Genomic DNA, 23,760 nt, shown 5'->3' with positions numbered 1-23,760 from the left:
AAACAGGTAAAAAAATGTCGCTTATTTGATTTCCATGATACGTTATAGGTGACACACAGAAAAAATATACGAGAACTGATTGGCTCGCCATTTTTATAATTTAAATTTTATATATTTAAAAAACTCTTAAAATGTTCGCAGAAGTTGTCAACATTTTTTATTTATATTGGAAGTAAATACAAGTAATTCATATTCTATGATAACAACCCACTAGCTTGTAATCAAAAAATGTGTTATTGAGAACGTAAGCAATTAGTACCATCGCTTAGTCTAGTCAATACGACGTTGCTAAATACCGTAAATGGGAAAAATTGGGTCTCTAGGCGAAGGATCTCATTGCGTTCATATTAATATATGATGAAATTCGAAGCAAAGTAACGTTGTGTCGTTTACTAGATTTCTTTTATTTTTTCAATTTCCAATTAATTAAATCCAAAAGGTAAATTTTGTCCGCACGACAATGCTTATTACGTTTCTTAGTCGAAGTATAGCTTGAGTAACCGCCTGCAATCGTTTCTTCCCAATCGTAACGAGCAGAAATTAGAAATAGCAAGCATAACCCTCTCTCATTTGAACTTGTTTGTTCCTGACAATCAGCTTCTTATAATACTTTTTATGAAAATTCACTTTTAAATACTTCAATATTGTTTAATAGTCCCATTTTTGATATATCTGCTGTATATATACATAATACTTGCGTATTTCGACCATTGCTGTCAAAAAACTATTACTAAATCGTATATAAAATAAGAAATACAAATTGCTTTTAGTTGTATAAAAAGTAATTTGAGAGAAGAAGTAATATATAAAATATCATACAACTCTGATTTAGCAAATGCAGCTTTGTTAAAATTAATTTTATGTTCATAAAAATATTAGCAAATGAAAACTTTGCTTAGAGTTTAAAAAAAAAGAATAAAATTAATTTAAAACAGTTTCACGTACTATATTTTTATTAAACATATACAATTTTATATGAACTGTAGTTTGGTTTAGTGTACATAAAACGGCCTAATAGTTGTTTTCGTCTCTTTTATTTACTCACAAGTGCTGCCAAATTTGCTGCTATCACTTGGTATGTGGGCAGCTCTTTAAAATATCGATTATAGAAAACTATTCATCATTCGAGTATTTGAGTTCATAATACCCACTAAGTTAATCAAGAGGAGAGTGAAAAGTAAAATTGTGTGTATATATATATGCATATATCTGTAAAGCGTAGTAGGTGAAGAAACAGAAATCAATTTTGTCAACTATTTTTTCAAGCGAAGCAAATAAAAGAAACGATTCTTTCCGAAAATTGTACATCAAAGTAGAAAAAATTTAAGATAAATTTTCTGCTCAATTATATTAACGAGTTACCGAAATGAAATTTCAATATAAAGAAGAACATCCTTTTGAGAAGCGACGTGCTGAGGGTGATAAAATACGACGGAAGTATCCAGATCGCGTACCAGTAAGTTTAAGTTGACTGTGTTTTTTTTTCTTTTCAAAAAAAAAATTTTTCCTTGTGATTCTTAATGAAGACACAAGATACCAAAATAATATTGAAAAATTTCCATAATTAAATAATTAAAAAAAAAAATTCTCAAGGATTGCGTCATATGCAATTTTTTTCTTAAATTAAATTTATATATTTTCATTTTTCAAATCAATGATGTTTTTTGTCTGTAGATATAAATGATTTATATACATACTTATCTACATGTTTAATGTATTGTGTAAATATGCATTGGTATGTATACAATATGTATATAACGTTTTTTATTGCTATAACAATGTAATGGTAAAGAAGAAATGAGTACGAAAATGGTGTTTTTGTCTTCACTGCAATAGATATAGGTGCGAAAGAAGAATATATGTTTCGTATAGATTGTGTGTATGTATTATGTATTTTGATTTTTTGTATTGTGTTAGTTTATATAGAGCAAAACAATAAATAAAATTGTTTTTCTTTTGTTCCAAGAAAAACAGCAGTTAAACGAAGATGCGTAGATATTTGCCAAACAGCTGCTTGCTGTTGACTTTAATATTCTGCGTTTTAATTTGCTTTTAAAATATCTGAGAGAAAGAAGGAATAAATGCTTCTTTTTACTGAGAATGACAAATTCAGGTAAATTTTAGTTTTCGGATGACAAATTTGTCTTAAAGGTCATTTTCAAATTATTCCCAAAATATCCCATTTTTTTCATGCCGTTTTATTTCTTTGTATACAAGTATGTATGTATAATGTAAATATGTCCTTATTTTAATGGCCATCAGCTGCCATTATATTAAATTACACAAAAGCAGGCGCGTCCTGGTTTTTTAAAGAAGGTTTTAGTGCGAACTTATGAATGAATTCAGTATTTAATCCCGATTTACGAACTCCTAAGGCAAAAATAATTTACCAAGGGTTAAATGAACAAAAAATATGAAGTCTTATGATGATATGAATGATTCGAAACTTAGCCACTTATCCTTGAGTGATTTTTTTCCAACCTATATACGATAATAATAAGGTGGGGATGCCATTCAAATCAAAATATGAAGTATTTTCAGTATATCGGATATCATAACGTAATTTAAAAAAATGTTTTATCAAACAGTAATAAACAAAAAAAACAACAATTTTAAGTGAAATGGTTCGTATATATACTTCATAGGTATACTGAGCCAATAAATATAAATACTTAAGACAAAATGCAAGGAATTTTTCTATAACATGGTGTAAATTATCTACACATTGTAGGAGGTCTTCCAAAATTATTAATGTCGTAGTCATACTATTTTAAAAGCTAACTTGTAATGAAATGAAGTACCCGATCCGCGTTAATCATTTATGAAAACCTAATTTAGGCACAAAAAGAGGACGCTTTCAATTTGTTCCTTCGCATATAAAAACCGAAAATTTGCTAAAAATTTAACCATGGCCGCCATTATCTATTATATCGAAATGACTCTTTGTCTTTCTTACCAGAAATTTGATTTATTTATCATTACTCACTAATAGTTATCAAATATTTCATCATATTTTGCAAACTTTCCAAAAATAATCCACAGTAATCGGAGAAGTACATTGCGATAATCTGAATACTCTTAAACTGTTAAAACTTCTTAGTGCGAAAGCGTAGCAAATAGAGGATTGAACTAGAATTCTTTTTAATGGATAAGTGGTGGAAATATCAATAAACTCTTAAAATCAATTGAGAACAAAGACAACTATAAATATATACGTAAATTATATTAAACGAAAATAAACAATAACAATGAGTCATAGACAAAGAGTGTTCTATTGCCGCCGATAATTAAATCGTTTTGTTTTACTTAAATCTGCTCTTATATTTTCCGTATCGTTTAGATTCATAGAGTGTAAGCTGTTTTTTTTATTTTTATTTTTTTTTATTATTTTGCACTTAAAACCGAAATTTTTGTCGCTTTATTTATATCGTAAACAGCAGATTATTCAGGTACGATAGTTAAGGCCTATTGTTGTGAAAGCTTAAAAGTGCGTTATGAGCAATAATTTACTATATATAAGTGACTCTAGAAATTGCTGATAGCTTTTGCAATACTTGGTTTAGGGGCGAAATTGGGAAAACAAATTGGATATCTCTGGCGAAAGAGTAGAGGAAATAAAAATTAAATTCGGTGACTACCGTAAAATATAGATTCGTTGAATTGCGATCTTGTAAAAAAAAATTTTGTAGAGAATTTCAAAATTTTTTGTCTATATTTTTTTAGGTAATTGTAGAAAAGGCTCCCAAGGCACGTATTGGTGATTTGGATAAGAAGAAATATTTGGTGCCATCTGATTTAACGGTTGGTCAATTTTATTTCTTGATACGTAAACGTATACATTTGCGTCCAGAAGATGCACTCTTCTTTTTTGTTAACAATGTAATTCCACCAACGTCGGCCACCATGGGCTCTTTATATCAAGTAAGTAATTCTGTCTTATATCTTTAGATGACAAAAAGAAACCATGTCGTCTATTTGCATTTTAGGAGCATCACGAAGAAGATTATTTCTTGTACATAGCTTATTCCGATGAAAACGTTTATGGCAATGGCAATGGGAACGGCGCCAATACCATCCAGCTTAATCGAAACAAAGCTCAACGCTAGATACCCTTTCTCTCGCTAACAATGTTAAAGGGGAAAAGGAAAGGGGGTTTGCGCTAGTGAGTTGTGTGATAAACAAGACAAAAAAAAAAAAAGAAAAAAATTAAATAAATTTATGATTAAAATATGGAAACTAAAGCTGGCTATTGGTCCCCTCGGCCTTTACTCTTCTTTCGTATAATAAATTCTACAAATTACGTGCGTGCGTGTGTTTGTTATATATAGAAAAAAACTTAAGAAGAAAAAAAAAAAAAAAAAAAATTGAATAAACACTACAAAAAAAAAAAAAAAAACCAATATATATATATATATACACACCACCTAACATTTGAGAATTGGTTAAATTTCTTTTACGGCACGAAAATCTAAATTTTATGTTAATATTTAAAATTTTGTAGTCTTTAATACACGTTTCCATACGTACATATAGATTAGTTCTACATCTATTCTTTTTTCTTGGTTTATGTGACCGTTTATTCCTTATTTTGGTTTAATATTATTTCTGCACATGTCGTCATTTATGATACTTATATAATTACTTTTATTATTAATTAAAAGAAAAATTACCAAAGCGTATTTTTTTTATTTAACTTATATTGTTTATATCTTTCAAATTCACCGTTTTGGCCTGTCGGCAAGAAACCACCTGGAAGAGTAATATAAAACTTCAAATGGTTTGTCAAAAATTGCTTTAAGCTCGTATGGGTTAGTTTTACACTGTTACATACAACCCATTTACAACCATTTGTTTGACGTTGAGGAGGAATTTCTTAGACGAATTTACTTAATACCAATCAATCGGGGGTTATAAGTCTGGGCATAGTTGCAATATCGCACTGCTCAAAAGCCTAGAGGACATTCATCCGAGGCACAATAACGGGAATTGACCATTTTTGTTAAGATTGATTTCTCTAAAGTCTTTGATGCCATTGGCTATAACATATTGCAAAAGCTGGAAGTTTATTACGGCTTCGGTTCGTCTGCGATTAACTTAACTTAATTAAATCTTATTAGGAAAGTCGGTGTCAACGTGTGCTAATTGGCTTGATTACGTCTGGTATCGTGCAAGTCTCCATCTTGGAGCCTATCTTAATCGGTGTCTTTCTAAATGACTTGGTCCCGTTTTGTCATGATTGTAGCATTCACTTCGATGCTAAGGATGCACAAATATATTTCACGCGCTTGCTTAGACTTGTGGAGGATCTGGTCCAGTGAATAAATAATGATTCGGGCCGTATTATTCTCTGGTCTGATTTTAACGTTTCAAAGCTAAATTCAAGCAAAGCTACGGCCCCTGTAATATCGCCTACAGGTTATGATTCCTGTTCTTTACCACGTATTAAAATGGTTGATGCGGATATTGAATTTGGTAGCGCGTTCAAAATTGTGATTTTAAATTCAACTCTCGGTTGAGCGTAGAGGGGCATGTTCATAATATTTGAAGAAAACTGTGGTTATTCTCATCTTACATTCCAATCTTCATCAAATTAAGATTAATTAAATATCTTGTCGTGCCGCCCATACCATACGGAGCATATGCATATGGGAAATTAGATTATGTTAATCCGAACGAACGATGGAATGCGATCCTACCTGATCATAAATACTTCACATCATCATCATCAAGGCTATTCTCTGTTAATGCTGTAAAGTTATGGAACTCGCTACCACCCCATATCAAAAGGATTATTAATCCTAGTCGATTTAAAATAGTTATAAAAGCGTTTTATAAATTATAATTTATGATTGGTTCTGAATCTTGGCTTTGTGTTATATTGTAACATATTATTTTGTTATGTCTTTTACATCTTTTTACCTTCACTGTTGTTGACTATGTTGTTATACCCGAAAGAGACTTTGTAGTGGTTAACTGACAAATTAATTATTAATTATAATAATGATTGTTATTGTATAATGAAATTATCTTTAATAATAATTATTGTTAAATTAAAGAACTTAATCTCAAGGTCACACTTAAGTGAGCGAGATTTATTCAAGTCTATAAATCTCCTGCAGCTAACTAACTATGAATGTTTTTATAAATGAATCAATATCAGTCAGTCTTAAGAAAAAAGAAGAAGATAAGTCAATTCTTAAAATACCGTTAGGTAGATTAAGTGATATATGGCGGCTTAGTTGACGTTTGCTTAATCGCGCTTAATCGTAATACTATTTTTTTTTTTTGTTTTTAAAAGCAATCAGAGCAAAAAAAGGAATTATTTAAAAATTCGTAAATATGACAAAAATTGTTTTACTGCTATTTGTTTTATATACGTCGGCACAAGCGAGCCAATTTGATTGTCCCTCGTTAAGCGATGGCGATAGCCTATCGCAGACACAATTACTGGAACGTTTGACTCATAGTTGCCGTTACGATCGGTTGGAAAGACCCATAACATATACGGAAAAGGGATCGCGTTTACCTGTCGATGTTTATGTGCGTTGGTATATCTATTTTATGCAAAATTTGGAAGCCCACGATTTGCAATTCAAGATACATGCATTGCTCCAATTTCGATTTTTGGATCCCCGTTTAATATTTCGTAAAGTATCTCCAAAACGTAGTCAACCGATATTGGGTGAAGCAAATTTACGTGACATACTTTGGATGCCGCATATATTTTTGGCGAATGAACGCGATTCCAGCATTATGGGTACTAACGAGAAGGATATTTTAACTTCGGTCTCTCTGGACGGCACAGTTATAATATCAAGCCGTATTACAGCGACTTTATATTGTTGGATGAGTTTGCAAAAATTTCCCTTTGATGAGCAACATTGCTCTACGTATTTGGAAAGTTGGATGTATAATACGTCGGAATTAATTTTGCATTGGGAACAAAAGCGACCGATAACCTTTAATCCGGATGTACATTTGACGGAATACGTTTTAAAGCAAATTTGGTCAAATAAGTCCACAATTAATGCAGATCTAAACGATTTAAGACATGGAGCATTCGCTGGCAATTACAGTTCATTGAGTTTTACTGTACAACTAACGAGAGAAGTAGGATTTTACGTTATGGATTATTTTCTACCTTCCATGCTAATAGTGGGTGCATCATGGGTGTCATTCTGGTTGCAAGCAGATCAAGCAGCACCACGTCTTATGTTAGGTACTTCCACAATGCTAACATTTATAACGCTAGCGTCAGCTCAAGGTAGAGTGAAAGTTGGATGGATATACCAATAAACATAAATTTTATGCTTACGTTTTGTTTTGTAGGCAAGACTTTGCCTAAAGTCAGTTACATCAAAGTGTCGGAAGTGTGGTTTTTAGGTTGCACTCTCTTTATATTCGGAAGTCTTTTGGAATTTGCATTCGTTAATACCATCTGGCGCCGCACGTCAAATGTTGATGTCAAAAAGTTGAAAAGTAAATACATTTTGAGATCAACTTTGTCACCGCGCTTATACGAAACCTCCACATTTCGTCAACATAATGCTGATAGCGTATCAATGACTGCAAGTAGTGCTAGTGAACGTCCTCATCCAGCCGTTAATTACAGGAATTATTTAACCAAGCCAAATATGCAGGCTGATGGTGGTGTAGCAACTGAGGAAACGAGAAAGTTTTATGAATTCGACATTGGTTTGATGGAAGAGGGTGGTGATGAAAATGTACATGAGAACAGAAATAGTTGGACTACTTTAACACCACAAGAAATATCACAGTGGATTGATGCCAAGGCACGAGTAATGTTCCCCATAGCTTTCATAATATTTAATGTGCTCTTTTGGACATTTGTTTATACATTTTAGAGAATAATAATTACATATAATACAAAAAAAAAAAAAAAAAAAAACCACGGATTTATGATTTTATAGCTATTTAATCTCAATTTGGCGTTACAAACACTTTACAATTCTTCATTGTCGCCTTTGACATTATTTGCTTTATGTTTAGCTTTTTTTTTATTAAACTCCTTAGCGTTATTATCGTCTGCCTCTTTAAGACAGTTACTTTCTTCAGCGCTTAGCACTTGCTCCGCACACAAATGTGTAATCAGATCCTTAACATCCTGCTTATTAAAATACCAGTCTGATATTGCATCTTCATATTGCTCGAGCATGTTTTCACATTGTGTCTTCATTTGGGTTACTTCCACTGGCGGCTTGTCCCATAATTCGTACGGTATGCCCAGCTCAACTTTCACGCCTTTTTCTACTAAACCGTGAAGAGTTTTAAAAGTCTGTGACATGCCTTTAGCAAAACGTGTACTATCCGAACGTTCTTTATGTAAATTATAATTTAACATACGTTGACACACATCTTCCATAGACTCAAGGAGACGTAATTCGCTACGCTTGTATTCTGTGCGTCGTTTGGGTTTTACGTCATCTAAAGAGTAACTAAGTAATAGGAATTTTGAAAATTTTCTTCAGAATACATATAAAGTTAAACATGCTTGTACCCCAATTCAAGAACGTCATGGGATCTTCCTGTTTCTTGAAGTCGATCTTGTAATTCGTTTGCCAATATTTTACAAGTCTCACAACGGTTTGCGTATCGTACTCCTTGTTCTTCCTCAGGGCTGTTACCATTTATGAAGATTAAGGTTGATAGTATTAAAAATAGATTTAAAAACATTATCTAGAAGAAAGTTTAACAGAAGAGTAATCAATTTTTACAGCTTTTTTTTGTGGAGTTCTTTACACTGTGTGGAGGCCGGTACTAGGGTTGCCGTTGCTTGATTTCATTATAATTATAATATTTTCTGCGGCATTGCCAGCTCCCATCGTATATACACATAAAACAATAGCAGTGGATGGCCCTACTTAAGTGAATGTTTGCTTATCACGGCACAGTTTATTCAAAAATAAAATAAAATTATGCGAACGCTTCGAAATATAAAAATAAGCCACTACTACTACTACTACTACTACTACTACTACTACTTTATCAATATATAAAGATAATAACGATCTGAAGTTAAATTATCAAATGTTAAAATTTCATCTTTTTCGAAACTTTTCACACAAATGTCAAAATTATTGTATGTGTACTTAATTTGTGGTTGTGTCTGTACTTAATATAAAGGCTATTGTGAATGCTAAACTTTAGTTAGTGGTTAGGTGTGCTCGTATGTTACGCGATTTAGGGAAAACAAAGTAAAACATAACACCTTAAAGAAAATCCTTCAATTATAAAGTTTATTAAATATCTTACGGAAATGTTACGTCAATTATCGCGAGCCGCCGATTTACCGGTTGTGTTAAGACAATTGCAAAAAGTAGGTCTTCGTTGTAAAGGCAAACAACTATCTAACTTTGTGTGTGTTGTATCCTCATTCTACTCTACTAACTCTTCTCAATTAAGTGGTGCTCTACTAGCCAGAGCAAATAAATCATTTAAATGTGGACGCCTTAATTCAAGCTCATTTTTTGGTTTATTCCAGAGCACAGCGCATAATGGTGCTGCCGCTCCTGCTCAGCAAACAAATAATTATGCCACTGAGGCTACGATACAAATACAACGTGTAAGTAGATAGTTCATGGTCATTTTGAAACAAATAAATAAATAAATAAAGGATTACATAATCTTTCACCTATTTCTTGGATAAAATCAGTGAAAGCATTGTCTTCAATAGCAAAGAAATTATCGTATATTTAATGTTTACATTAGATACTTCTTAGTTGTTTATAAATAAATCATGATAATCCTACCAATGCGTAAATTGGTTGCATTCAGTTAGTGGTTCAATTATTTATAATTATTATTTTTCATTTATCCTCTAATTGACTTTGTGTTGAGTAACATTTTGCCTGGAGTACTTAGCGCACATGATTAACGCAATTGTTTACGTTTCTTATCTTTAATATTTTCATTAACATTGTGTTGTTACCATATAAAAATAATATAAAAATTGCTATTACTTTAAACTAATCATGAACACATATGCATCATAGGTACACGTACACGTTTGTTGTCGTTGTTAATTGAAATATTTTGAAAATAATTACGTTTAAAGGTTAGTGAACTGTGCGAATAAATGCTAAAATGGATGCTATCCTCGCAAAACTATTATTCGAAATTTTAAAGATTAATTTCAAAGAGTCAAAATTTATGTTTTATTTTGAAGACTTTCTTTTCAAGTATTGCATGCTTTATATTAACTTTCTGTCGTAACTGTTTTTCTTTAAAAAGAATTTTCTACGATAAAGTTGTTTTATCCTATAGCAAAAATTCTCTCTTGTTGCACATATTGCACATATACTTGGAATTGTTATTCAACGAATGCAAATCGAAATTTATAAAGGCCTTGGTTACTAATCTCAACCGTTGACGAAAGCGATCACAATCTCCGTAATGGAATTTCTGAAAGTGCTTTCGACCAATCTTTTGCCTCCAGAATTATTTTTTCCTTAAGGTCGAAACCATTGCAGCCCTGTACAAAAATTGTTTTTTTTATAAATTTTTTTTTTTGGGATACAAAGAATATTAATATTCAAGGATGCTATTAAGAAAAAATTTAAATATTCAACATCAAAAGATTTAAATTAAAGGTATCTTTAAATTGAAGAGGTCTGGGGCAAGAATTATTTTCAATTGCCCTCAGCAGTCTTTGAGCCTATCCCCTGAATGAGGGCATGGTTATAGACCACCCGAGCTAGCAAAAACCGGAAACTGTTTTAGACACGGTTGTGCTCTCAAAACAACATTATCGACCTGGCTTGTTAATTTTTTTTATACAAGACCACATGTTAAAAATTCAAAGCTCTTGGGTTAAATACGTTAAAGTTCGTTCCTTGGTTTCTAAATAAAAATCATGAATTCAAAGATATTTTTAATTCATTGCCATATCGTAAATCGATTGATTGAATACCTAATCATTCTATTCAAAGTCCGAATATTCGAATATTAATTTTCTTTGCCGCTAAAGCTTTAAAATAACGTATAAAAGCCGCTGCGTTATTTCATAGAATCTTATTTTCAATATATTCTTTCCATAGCCTTTCAAGTTACATCGGTTGGATCAGGGGCCAGAAACTAGTGTGAAACTAACGAAAGAAGAAGCGTTGCTGTACTATACTCAAATGCAGGTTGTACGACGAATTGAGACATCAGCCGGCAATTTGTACAAAGAAAAGATTATACGAGGCTTTTGTCATTTGTATTCAGGGCAGGAAGCATGCGCTGTGGGTAAGCAAGCACGATGTCGGAATATGTTCGGTTATTTTCATATAATAATTTAATGCAGGCATGAAAGCAGCCATGACTGATGTGGACAATATTATATCTGCTTACCGTGTTCATGGATGGACTTATTTGATGGGTGTATCACCTCTTAGTGTGTTGGCGGAATTGACTGGACGTCAGAAAGGTTGCTCTCTTGGCAAAGGGGGCTCAATGCACATGTACGGTCGAAACTTTTATGGTGGTAATGGTATTGTCGGGGCTCAGGTAAAATGATTTATCTACAAATACAATTAACGGATCTTCAATAAGGCAAATAAACTTTTTAGGTCCCTTTGGGGGCTGGTGTGGCACTTGCCTGCCAATATAAGGGAAACGGCGGCATGTGTTATGCTTTGTACGGCGATGGTGCCTCTAATCAAGGCCAAGTCTTTGAAGCCTATAATATGGCTTACCTGTGGCGTTTGCCCGTGATTTTTGTCTGTGAAAATAATAATTATGGTATGGGTACAAGTGCTGAACGTTCGTCATGTAATACCGATTATTACACGCGCGGCGATGTTGTACCTGGTATTTGGGTCGATGGCATGGATGTGTTGGCCGTGCGTAGTGCCTCCTTATTTGCTCGTGAATATGCAACAAAAAAAGGCCCCATTGTTTTGGAAACAAATACTTATCGTTATTCTGGTCATTCAATGTCGGATCCAGGTACGAGCTATCGTACCCGTGAAGAGATACAAGAAGTGAGATCAAAACGTGATCCAATATCATCTTTTAAAGAACTTTGTATAGAACATGGCTTAATATCCGCCGATGAAATTAAGGTTAGTACCGCTTCGTTCATAAAACATCGAGAGATGATATTTATTGATGGTTTGTTTTCCTAGGTTATTGACAATAAAGTGCGTAAAGAAGTTGACGAAGCTACGGCACAAGCTAAAGCCGATGCTGAATTGCCTCTGCAAGGTTTATGGACCGATGTTTATGCGAATTGTTTAGAACCAAAAATACGTGGTGCTATTGATTACGACATCGATCATATACAACAAAATAAAGGCATTAATCACTAGACAATAATTCCTGCTCACTTTCTTTGCTAATAAAAGCTTTTTTAATTCATGTTTTCTATGGCTTCTGTATAGATAAATTTCTACCTTTGTTAATGTTAACTTATTAAAATGTAATTGGCCAACATATACGCGAAACATATTGGAAGTAATTAATGCGACCATATGTTAAGTAATTAAAGTTTTGAATGTGTTTAGGAAATTAAAGGAAGAATTTGTAAAAAAAAAAAAAGAAAAAAGAAAAAATTGAAATATAAAAAAACATTGTTATCTTTCGAAAGGAAGTTTTCATCCAGTTCACCGAATCTTTCGAAATGTTTATTTGCTGTTGATCCTGATTTCGCATAAAGAGCTGAAACGGAGATAAGTTCCGTTTTTTTTTTTTTTTCAAAAACTAATTAATTATCATTGTTTAAGATTTCAACGAATTTCCTTATTTGCTCGTTGCGAGTTAAGGAAACTAAGCTTTAAATCCCAAAGTACTAATGTTACAATTTGTTCATTTATTGCTACGAGCGATGCAGGCAAAGGACGTTTTTCAAACTATTGTTAATCTTCCTTTATGGAATATAGTATCTAATGCAATTTTTTCAAGATAACTATTATGACTTCAAGTAAACATGTTTTCCGATTAATAATATATTTTTGATTTTCTTTGCAATTCGAGAAAAATTAAAAAAGAAAAAAAAAAAAAAAAAAAAAAAAAAGAAACAATACTTTTAATTGTTCTGACATTGAAAATTAAGTTTCAAAATTTTTACATGTGAATTAACTTAATTTAAAAACAAATCTTTAGTCCCTTCCCGGATGAAAATGCTGTTGGGTGTGCAACGCGCTCTTAGACAAAATGTTAGTCATCAGTTGCTAATACGTAAAGCTTCCTTTTTAGATCAGTTTTGCAAGGACGCCGATAATAATAAGGATAAGACGGACAAACCTGACAAATCCGTCGAACTGACCCTGGAAAATGTAAGTGATGTATGTTTTTATGTGTCAGTGAGTTCAACTTTTTTTTTATGAAGGCCTTCAAACTATACAATTTAGACGATGAGCCAACGGATTATGTAACATTGAAACGAAGCGAAGCCGTCAAATTATATACTGACATGCAAACGGTAAGGCGTATGGAAAACGCTTGCGCTGAATTATATAGACAGAAAGTTATCAGAGGATTCTGTCATTTGTATGCAGGACAGGAGGCTTGCTGTGCAGGTATTTGGTTACCCAGTTAACGACTTTTGCATGTGTATAATCGTTGATTTCCCTTGTGGACATAAGGCATGTGGGCGGCGATGAGGCCAGAAGATACTGTTATCACGTCTTATCGCTCGCACGGCTGGACATATCTTATGGGAGGTTCGGTTTACGAAATAATGGCCGAATTAGCGCAGAAACAAACTGGCTGTAGTCGAGGAAAGGGTGGTTCGATGCATACTTATGCGAAAAATTTTTTCGGCGGCAACGGTATTGTGGGTAGTCAGGTTCCATTGGGAGCAGGTGTGGGTTTAGCGCATGCCTACCGTTGTAGAGATGCTGTATCCTTTACCCTATATGGAGATGGCGCCGCAAACCAGGGCCAGCTATTTGAATCTTTCAATTTAGCCTGCTTATGGAAGCTGCCAGTAGTTTTTGTATGCGAAAACAACAAATACGGTTATTTATACAATAGAGAGAGAGAGATAGAGAGAGAGAAAGAGAGTAGTCCGAACAATAATTGATTCAATGAAATTTTTCAGGTATGGGAACTTCGGCTAATCGCGCTGCTTGTAATCCGAATTATTACACGCGAGGTGATTACATACCAGGTATTTGGGTTAATGGTATGGACGTATTGGCGGTACGCAGTGCGACGGAATTTTGTATAGATAGAGCAAAAACATGTGGTCCGTTGGTCATGGAATTAGAAACTTATCGTTATTACGGTCATTCTATGTCCGATCCCGGTACTAGCTATCGGAAACGTGAAGAAATTGAACAAGTGAGAAAGACAAATGATCCAATAACCAGATTTAAAACTTTATGCTTAAATTGCAAACTGTTAACTGAGGAAGATTTTAAGGTAAGCATGAAATTGAAAAACATGTTTCGGTTTCGAAACGGAAAGGCGTTTAATTCAGATTTAGAATAACGCGAATAAGTTGAAACTTGAAAGGGGTCGAAAGATGTGATGGCAATTGGCATAGAGAGACTTTTCTTGGGGTTCGGTTAAATTTTTTTTTTTTTTTTTTTTTTTGTATATTAAATCTGCAGTTATTGTAAAATTGGATGATGTAAGAATGGCTGGGAGAAATTTCAGATTACTGGCAGCAAGAGTAGCAAGCTCGAAAGTCAAGGGACTTGGTGCAGTGGGCACGCACCTTAAATAGATTTTTATTCCCAATTTGCCAGTCCAAACTTAAATATAATAAGGTGTTGGATAAGTTGTCATTGAGGATGTAGTGCAATCTAGGCGAATAAAGTGGGACAAATGGTTGATTGTTGAATGTTCATCGACATGAAATAGTTAAACAAAAGTGATAAAATTTAAGCTAAAGACGTCCTTGAATTCGAATCGAGGTATACTAGCAGGCATTCAGTAAATGCTTTGTGTAAATACTTTTGAATGGGAGAAGCAAAAATTTTTATTATGCTTGCAAATGTTTTTGCAGACAATTGACGACAAGGTTAAAAAAGAAATAGCGGATACAGTTCAACAAGTTACGACTGCAAAACTAACGGATGTGAAGGAATTGACTACGGACATTTATTTGGTGTGTTACGAAGAGAAAATACGCGATACAGTCGAACGTAATTTGGAGCATAAACTTGTCGGCAAACAATATGTGCCATTAGGGTCACCGACGCCTACGCCCAAATCAGAAATAAAAGATCTACCGCCACCGCCACCGCCACCGCCGCCGCCAGCGTCACCGCCAACAGAACCAGCCAAAAAAGATGCAAAAGATGGAAAGCCTTCACCTTCCGCCAATGGTACGGCCACTTTACCTGTTGATAAATCTACTCCTCCTCCTGTAATTAAATCTGCTCCTGCTCAGCCCGTCACACCTGCGAAACCGAAAAATGCGGCCGAAAAATCAAATCTGGTCAAGCCAACAAAAGAAGAAGTTTAAAAACTTTTAATTTTGAAAGTTTTCACCTTAAACAAGCCTGAACAAAAATTGATTTAAAAATTTTAATTCCTTGAATTAAATCAACTTGAAGTAAATCTGTAAATCTTGGTAGAATTTTGTTTGCATAATGTGGCCAATTTATGAAAATTTCAGTCATTTGGCTTTCATTACATATTTAAGCAAAACCATTTATCAAAAGAAATTTGCATGATCAGTCTTTATATACCGCACTGTTACACTAGCTTAGCGAGAAAAACTTGTACTATTATTCTATAAAATTATTCTTCAAAAATTTCTACTAATTATGAAAGATTCGGATATGACAAATGGTGAGTACGTCGACCGTCTATTGGGACGAAATCCGAGCAAAGAAAGATCAATCTTTTATTATACATTTAAATATGTCAATCTGTTCGTCGTAAATATTATATATATTAAAATTATATGATTTCCCATATTCATTTACCACTGGAACTACCAAACGAGTCAATTGAATCCTTTTCAACTTTCGATTTCTCAAATCGTTCCAAATGCTATATATATAGATCGGCACGAACTTTGTAGCTCCGTTGCTACATATGGTGTATAATAGGTATAATAGGCGAGAAATAGCATTAGACAAAATCGACTGACCATAAGGGGGTATTACCCGGCTATCAACTGTTGTAAATTATGAATTACGTCAACTTAAGCATCTGATGTTGCATTTCTTCGAAGGCAAAAAAAAAAAAAAAAAAAAAGGAAAGAAAAATAGGAAAACATTGCAATGAATTTTAGTAGTAGTCGATCAACGGGAAAAGATAATCAGGACAATCGACTTGTGCCTCTTCATTACTGCGGATTGTTACTTAACAGTTAATCAGAAAAAACAAACTATGGTGTCGAGCTTGTCTACTTCTTCAAAATCGAATGACAGTAAATAGGTCAGACGGCCTTTCTTCGGATTTCGCGACAATAGACGTTCGTATCTTTCATTTTCGAAGCTTTCAAACTTGGAAGTTTCTATCAAATAACTGACTAAATAGTGTATATTTCTGATCGCCATCTTGGGAAGAAATTCAAGTTTGTCACTATGCTAATGTAGCCTTGTGGTAACAACGCACAATATAGGCTGATCATGCAAATTTCTTTTGATAAATGGTTACACTTAAATACGTAATGAAGGCCAATCTTTGTTGAGTGCATGGGTCTGTACCATAAGTATTGTAGGGCATAGCATTCAACTGTATAGTTTGATGTAATTAGGAAAGAAATTAAAAATGAATGCGAGATACCTATAAAAAATGATCATTTTGGTTTGGTAGATTGGCGTACTTTAACCCAAGCACGAACGCTATTGAAAATGTTTCGCATCAGTCTACCTTTCCGCCTATGACGAATTTTCGATTTTTCAAATTTCTCGACAAAAGATGTAAGGAAATGATAGTATTTCGACATTTTAAAATGTTATGGACAATTCGGTTTAGCTGGGGCAACTTGTTGTACCCCCTTTCTAATACAACCGTTCGTATCAAAACTGAAACCATTTATAAAAAAAAAGGGAAGAATTTTTAATATTTCATGGTGAAAATTGACATAGAAATCAATTTTATCGTATTTGGATCACGTAGATCTATTTTTTTGGATACCATCGCATATATGAAGTGTTAGGAAATGTTAACCATATATTTGCCAAAAAGGCTTAATTGCTAATGTTCTATGATAATTTATGTTCAACGTTCTATGATTTTTCATAAAAGTAATTTGACATAAAAATTAAGTGTACAAAATTTGGATCAATTGAACTATATATACTTGTTGGACCCGCCTCCATATGAGATTACACATGAATAGTTTGCCCTTCAGGAAAATGTTTAATTTTTGAATATTTTATGATGAAAATTGCTTCTTCGTGGCAATCTATCAAAGAAATTAACGGTAGGGCATTTGAATCGCTTAGGTCTATTTCTTAGATCGCAACATATATAGAGAGGTTATGAAAAGCATATCTCTATATGAGGAGAAAGTGTAATTTCTATGACGGAAACTGAAAAATAATAACATTTTTGGTGAGTAAGTTCACGTAATGTAATGCTTTGGTTATTCGCTAATATGTGGGCATTCATGAGAAATACGCCTATATATATATAATATGTATATATATAATATGTAATTTTTGATGTATTATCACCAAAACGAACGAATAACTGAACTAAGTAAATTGATGTAGGGTATCTATCAGTTGGCCAAGCCCGTCTATAATGTCCTTATTTGTTTCTCAGCACATCGGTTAGTATATAAAAGAAGTTGGATGTCATCAGGTACGATATTAATCTTTAATTGCCCAGGAAGTGGACGTCGCTCGCAATAGAAATTTTTTTTTGGAATATATATTCGAAATTTTAAAAGAAAAAGACATTTCTTTTAGATTATGAACGTTTTCACTCATATTTTACACTTCATTGAAAGTATCTAGGAATAATAAAAAATAGCAAAAAAAAAAAAAAAAAAAAAAAAAAAAAAAAAAAAAAAAAAAAAAAAATATTTTGAAAATTTAGAGTGGGTGATCCCCCGTTAAGGAAAAATATTCATTTGCAGATACGCGAAGAGGTAATGCCAGTAAAAGCTAGCAAAGCTTTTTTTTTTTCTATTATGCTTTTTTTAAGATTTCATCCTAACGTAAAGAAAAATCATCAACAGCTGCTAAAAGCGACGGCACTAGACAGCTGTTTAATCAAATCGATCTAGTTGTCTAGTTGATCGTGCAGCGTTTAATACACAGTTAGTCAGCGATGGTTATTTGAATAAAGCAAACGTTTAATATTTGAATAAAAAATAAATCAAAATTCAAATAAAATTTAAATTAATAATTAAATAAATTTAGATGAAATTAAAAAAAATATTATTAAGAAAATAAACCCAAAGGTATATAATTAAGGTTGATGATAAAAAATTAAAAAAAAAAAAAAAAAAAAAAAAAAATTAAAAATAAAAAATAAAAATATAAAAAAGCAAAATAATTTTAATAATTACAAGCGAAACGAAAATATTTAAGTCAATAAGAATATTTACGTAAATAAAAGTGAAAATTAATCGACATCAGTAGTACATCAAGAAACCGAGTGAGACAATTTTATTTGAACTTAAAACGAATATTTCGAATTCGATTTATCGCATAGCTTTTAATATAATAATTGGAAGAGACATTCATTTGTACATGAATAGAAAATTTATTTGACTTAGATCGGATATTGTGAACGTAAAATTAGGCGCGCGTTCACTGAGACTGCAAACAATGTAATACACTAGAAATATTTCCCAACCATACCTACAGTATACATATATATTATATCGTTTTCATATTTTTCACATATATATATTTTTTCCATTTTTTTTTTTTTTTTTACATAACTAATGTTCGAGTTCTATAGCTGACATTGGACGGATTGATTGATAATCAGATGTATATAGAATTTATCTAACGGCTTAGCTGCCAATTTTTATAGCGTAATTCAGATATACGGCAACTAGTAAAGCTCTAGTCGACTGTAATGGACATAATTTACAAAGTATGTCTTTATTTGATACCATTTTATGGGAAAGATAGATGAGAATAGATTTTTCATTCCTTAGAAATCTGATGTATACATTTATATATATGTATACAGAGAGCTTTCCTAATTGCTTCGTATTTTATATATTTCTTTAACCTGCCATTCATTCCTTCGTAAGTATAATGATAATGGTTTGGAAAGTACAAATTAAATAAAAATCCGGCACTTCACTTATAAATTTTTAACTTTAATTGACATCCATTAAAATTGGAACTAGGCGGTGATTTTATTACATTATTTTACGTTATCTTAAAAAATTATTATTATTAATAATCCATTAAAACTAAAGTCCGCAAATATGGTTCAGATCGGCTAACTGGCAAAGCAAAAATTGACAAAATAATAAGTATAAATAATATATAATATATTATATTTGACATATAATATATAATATAATATATAATAATTTTATTAAAATAATAGTTACACCGATGGTAAAATATTTTTGGAAAGGAAATTTCTAACAATTAAATGTTCTTCTTTTCGGTCGGTATATAAAAAAAGGAAAAAAACTATTTTTGCGTCCAGCCATTATTCTCTAGTAATTATATAGGATTTTAGGATCGAATTTCTTTGTAAAAAAGTCGATTCTTAGACCGGCTTTATGGCAGGGAGGATAGTGTTTTTGAAATCACATACGATGGACATCATATAATTCGAAATTATTTTAAAAAACAAGTAAGAAAATTCTAGTCGGGCAAGATAGACAGATACCCTATATCACTTCGTCTAATACAGTTATTCACCCGTTTTAGTAATAACATACCAAAAGTTACGCATTGATTTCATGTAAAAGCACACTTTACATGAAAGCCCTTTGTAGGCGCTCTTTATATGCGGTGATATCCAAAAAATATACCTGTGTGATTAAAAGTCCGGCAAGATTGATTTCTATATCAGTTTTCACCATCAAATATTAAAAATTATAGCCACCAAGTTTCATCAAAATATCTTGAAAATTGTGATCTGCAGCTTGAACAAAACTGTACATGAACAGACATCAGTCGGACAGGCAGGTTTAGGTCGGCATAATGAAAGGTGAGCCCTTCTGCATATTACGTACGCCCTCGAAACCTTAATATATCCCCCTCTAATACAACATGACGCATTCGAGATCGCCACTAACTGCTATGCGCCTGAATTTGTTCGTTGTTCAAAAGTGATTGTGGTATTAATTGTTTATTAATAAAAATTAACCGCAATATTGATCTTGGATCGAGTTTTTCAAAGAAAAATGGGTGTGAAAATGCTCATTGTCCCCTTTATAGCTTAGTATATGCTTTAAAGTTGAAAATGTGCGTCAAAAACTTTTACGAAAATGTCCAACAAATCGGTGATAAAAAAACGCTCAGCTCCAGAAAATTACTTTTCTACTTTTCGGTGTTATAGGCTATAAAATCTAAGACCCGGTTAGAGTTTACATCACAAGATCTTCACTTGCTCATCGATCTAAATAATGAATATCTCACAGTGATTGCAATATTTTTTTTCAAAAGTGGTTTACATTCTCTAATGCTGCAGAAATTCAAAATTACTCTATTACCTCACCTGTGTAGTGTCTTGTGATTGAATTGTAAACTAGGACAGACGAGAACCTAAAACTAGAATATATGTCATCTAAGAAATAAAAACTAAGGGAAATTATGCATTATTATGGGAAAATCTTCTACGAAAAGTGCATCAGGACTAATGCAGATTTTGAGGTTCATTTTAGTCTAAAGATGTAAGATCTTATGTATAGAGGGATTCCGATTACTTGTTGTACTACTACACTTGAGTTAATGTCTATTGCATTACTTGTCTGCTTACCCACTACCATAATTTGAAAGTGAAAGAAAAGAAAAAAATTATAAAATACTTGTCTTTTCTTCCTTACGTTTTTATTTACTTTTCCCGCTTGTGAATAAGAGAAAAGTGGATAAGAGAAAAAGAAGGATATCCGAAATTCGCCGCAAAGCAAAGAAAAAGAATTTCTGCATTTTTATATTTCGGGTTTGTTCTAATTTTACAAATTTTCTGCCAATTATTAATAATAATAATATTAAATAAAAAAAAAAAAAAAGAAGAAAGAAAAAAAAAATTTATTTGGTGCCAAAAATATATTATGCATTATATGTGACAATATATATATAATAATAAATAATCTTCTCAGTTTATTTGTTGTTTTTGCTTTCATTTTAAATAACATTATATATGTAAAATTATATTAATATGTATGAGAAGAGATTAATTAAAAAAAAAAAATAAAATAAAATAAAATAAAATAAATAAATAAATAAAGAAAATAATTGTAGAAAAGGAATATAAAGGCGTGTTTCGTTAACAATCAGTATTACGTAAATCTATGCAAATTAAGCGGCCCGTGAAGTGCTTTAAGACAAATTGTTTATAACTTATAAGTGTAAAACTTATTAAAAAAAAAAAAAAAAGAAAAAAAAAAAAAAAATTAAAGTTTAAATACACACACACACACACACACACTCACACAATGTGGAGACGTTAATCGTTATATCTATATAACAAACAATGAAAAACTTACAGTTAAGCTAATCTAATATTGAAGCATAAGAGACGAGAGAGATTCTAGTTCATTAAATAACATTTATTCACTGCTTGTCAGTTAGTTAAGCGTTTCGACGAGCAAATCATCTATACACGTACATAGTTAGATAAATGTCTTCATTAGTGGATATAAACGAAATCGCACAATTGGATAAATATTCTACAGGCCGGTCATATTAATCAAATGTAAGTCTCTCATATATATATATATATATATACATATTTTTTTAATTCCAATGATCAAAAGACCTGCATAAATAATATAATATAATTTTTTTTGTTGGTGCGCGACAATTTTTATTTTTAAAACTGCGTAAATAATGAGCATTTTATCTCATGATAATATCCTTTAAAAAGCTTTTATATTGTTGTTGGGTTTTTTTTCTAATAGCACTTTTAAAACAAAATTTTCAAGCCTTATTTTTATATATAGATGTATATATGATGAGTGTGTAAGTAATTCCTTAATGATTATAATGATAATAATGATCAGAAAAGTGAAGTGTTAAAGGTGTTAAGAAAAATTTTAGGAAAATTTTATTCAAAAATATCACTATGACGCTAGATACGCTTTCTACGTTTTTTTTTTTTTTTTTTTTGGTAAGAAAAGCTGTGTTCTTAAAAGCAGAACTGATTTTAAAATTTAAGTTCTTTCTTCTTTGTTTTTGCATTTTTGATTAGCAGATTAAGAGAAAAAAAAAATTTTTTTTTTACGTGAAATTTTCAACATGTTCCCGAAGTGCCGCCAAAAAAAAAACAATACTTATTGGCATGTAGCAGACTAATGTCCTATCTCTTGCCTAATACACTAAGAGATGGCTTTCGATAATGTTTATTTTATTTAGAAAAATTTCAAAAAGAAAAATATGCTAGTTCAGTTTTAACGAGGCGGCCGAGAATGAATCGGGAAGAATCAGTGATTGTTCCAACATATCAAATTTAATATCATTTTTACAACACGTGAAATTGGATGCTGCCTTCGACAGAAGCAGATAGATCATCTGCGACGAAAAGCGATGACGACTACTATCTTAATATGGCCTTTTGCACATTGCAGCCGAAATGGAACATTTTTTGGTAACAAAACATCTACGAAAAAAAGCAATGACGGTTGAATAATTGCATTTGTCAAGGCATCTTCTCTATGGTCCTGTGATTGCGATTTAATTTCAAAAATAATCTAAAAATTATTTTGTTATAAGAAACGAACGCTATCTATAACGTGTACATTTCAAAACTTTAAACGGTATTTTTTTTCTTATTTTAAATGTTTTGAAAACGTCACCTAGTAGGACTGTGACAATTTTCGTTCTCTTCTTTTGAATTTTTTATAGTATATTCAATATAATATTCTAGGGTTCTTTTCTTCAAATCCAAAAAAAAAAAAAAAAAATTTGCCAAAAAACATTCTTTTAATTGTTTACCCACCCTCCTAACAAGAAGAATTTATTTGATTCAAATTTTTTCCACTCGTCTAGACGAGTAATTGATAATGAAAACTCTTTGGTAAGATTCATAAGCATTCAGTAACGCTAGCACTTTGAGCTTTAACTACACTAAAGGGTTCGGATAAGGTATAGGGTGTTAATTCGTTGTTACGTGTGAAAGATAGGCGCCTTGAAAGACCGATATGTCGGCGGTGACATGATGATGCAAATACTAATCGATAATTGGGCTCGACTGCTTGGCGCAAGTAGCCAACGACGGAAAATCTACCATAAAGCAATTATCGTGAACGTCAGGAATCGTCTCATTGCAGGCCTTTCTACTAAGAATTCAGCTGCTATGGAGGCTCAAGATTCAATAAACAGAGTTAGGAATTGTTGAGCAGACAGAAACGTAATAGTGTGAGTTGGTGCTTGATTTTATTGGGTTGGTATCTGCTCTTTGTATTTTAAAATACTATGGATGAAAATTTGGATGGCAATCCGAGAAGTATGGATAATCCGACTGCAAGACTATGCGTAATAATGACATTCATCCTAAGTAAGATGTGCCGAGTAAAGTCTCTTGCATTTCTTGAAGGATGGCAATGCAGGAACGATAGCGTTGCGAATATATCAATTGTGACTCTTTGGATCGTGATCGTGAAGTATACCAATTGCGGTATCATCAATAAATTAAAGGTAAAGGGAAGCTTCCCCTTGTCCAGAGGGGAGACTTTCGATCATATTCAAACCTTCATAT

The 23,760-nt window shown here is 32.2% G+C and overlaps 6 protein-coding genes and 1 long non-coding RNA gene across 8 annotated transcripts in view; 6 read left to right on the top strand and 1 right to left on the bottom strand.

Annotated features, from left to right (window-relative positions):
- The first annotated feature begins 1,138 nt into the window (after nt 1-1,138).
- Nucleotides 1,139-4,343, top strand: LOC119636169 (gamma-aminobutyric acid receptor-associated protein). The gene is made up of 3 exons (XM_038031360.1): nt 1,139-1,456; nt 3,724-3,921; nt 3,987-4,343. Exons 1-3 carry the CDS (start codon nt 1,367-1,369, stop codon nt 4,104-4,106), a joined length of 408 nt encoding a protein of 135 aa, XP_037887288.1. The 5' UTR covers nt 1,139-1,366; the 3' UTR covers nt 4,107-4,343.
- Nucleotides 4,344-4,766: 423 nt separating this feature from the next.
- Nucleotides 4,767-7,865, top strand: LOC119636162 (pH-sensitive chloride channel 2). Its single transcript, XM_038031349.1, has 2 exons — nt 4,767-7,264; nt 7,330-7,865. Exons 1-2 carry the CDS (start codon nt 6,340-6,342, stop codon nt 7,863-7,865), a joined length of 1,461 nt encoding a protein of 486 aa, XP_037887277.1. The 5' UTR covers nt 4,767-6,339.
- Nucleotides 7,866-7,925: 60 nt separating this feature from the next.
- On the bottom strand, nt 7,926-8,764 carry LOC119643401 (protein canopy homolog 4). Its single transcript, XM_038042754.1, has 2 exons — nt 8,519-8,764; nt 7,926-8,456 (listed from the first exon to the last, which is right to left on the bottom strand). The coding sequence occupies exons 1-2, from the start codon at nt 8,692-8,694 to the stop codon at nt 7,964-7,966; spliced, it is 669 nt and encodes a 222-aa protein (XP_037898682.1). The 5' UTR covers nt 8,695-8,764; the 3' UTR covers nt 7,926-7,963.
- A 380-nt stretch (nt 8,765-9,144) lies between these two features.
- On the top strand, nt 9,145-12,555 carry LOC119633662 (probable pyruvate dehydrogenase E1 component subunit alpha, mitochondrial). 2 transcript variants are annotated; one of them, XM_038027343.1, is made up of 6 exons: nt 9,145-9,337; nt 9,503-9,583; nt 11,058-11,247; nt 11,306-11,508; nt 11,571-12,065; nt 12,129-12,311. In XM_038027343.1, the coding sequence occupies exons 1-6, from the start codon at nt 9,278-9,280 to the stop codon at nt 12,309-12,311; spliced, it is 1,212 nt and encodes a 403-aa protein (XP_037883271.1). In that variant the 5' UTR covers nt 9,145-9,277. The 2 variants fall into 2 exon arrangements, with proteins under 2 accessions (XP_037883271.1, XP_037883263.1); XM_038027335.1 differs by having other exon boundaries at nt 9,278-9,583; nt 12,129-12,555.
- A 531-nt stretch (nt 12,556-13,086) lies between these two features.
- On the top strand, nt 13,087-14,567 carry LOC119644732 (probable pyruvate dehydrogenase E1 component subunit alpha, mitochondrial). The gene is made up of 5 exons (XM_038044451.1): nt 13,087-13,277; nt 13,331-13,520; nt 13,587-13,961; nt 14,045-14,367; nt 14,559-14,567. Exons 1-5 carry the CDS (start codon nt 13,116-13,118, stop codon nt 14,565-14,567), a joined length of 1,059 nt encoding a protein of 352 aa, XP_037900379.1. The 5' UTR covers nt 13,087-13,115.
- Nucleotides 14,551-15,418, top strand: LOC119644731 (circumsporozoite protein-like). Its single transcript, XM_038044450.1, has one exon. The coding sequence runs from the start codon at nt 14,888-14,890 to the stop codon at nt 15,416-15,418; it is 531 nt and encodes a 176-aa protein (XP_037900378.1). The 5' UTR covers nt 14,551-14,887.
- Nucleotides 15,419-18,414: 2,996 nt separating this feature from the next.
- LOC119644692 overlaps nt 18,415-23,760 on the top strand; it is a 52,800-nt gene continuing 47,454 nt past the window's right edge. Inside the window, exons 1-2 of the long non-coding RNA XR_005248558.1 lie at nt 18,415-18,694; nt 21,553-21,759. This is a non-coding gene — a long non-coding RNA (uncharacterized LOC119644692). The remainder of the gene's footprint in view (nt 18,695-21,552; nt 21,760-23,760) is intronic.

This window comes from Glossina fuscipes, unplaced genomic scaffold (genome assembly GCF_014805625.2).
Source record: "Glossina fuscipes isolate IAEA_lab_2018 unplaced genomic scaffold, Yale_Gfus_2 0, whole genome shotgun sequence".
NCBI classification, from domain to species: domain Eukaryota; kingdom Metazoa; phylum Arthropoda; class Insecta; order Diptera; family Glossinidae; genus Glossina; species Glossina fuscipes.
This window is presented reverse-complemented; position numbering and strand designations above follow the sequence as displayed.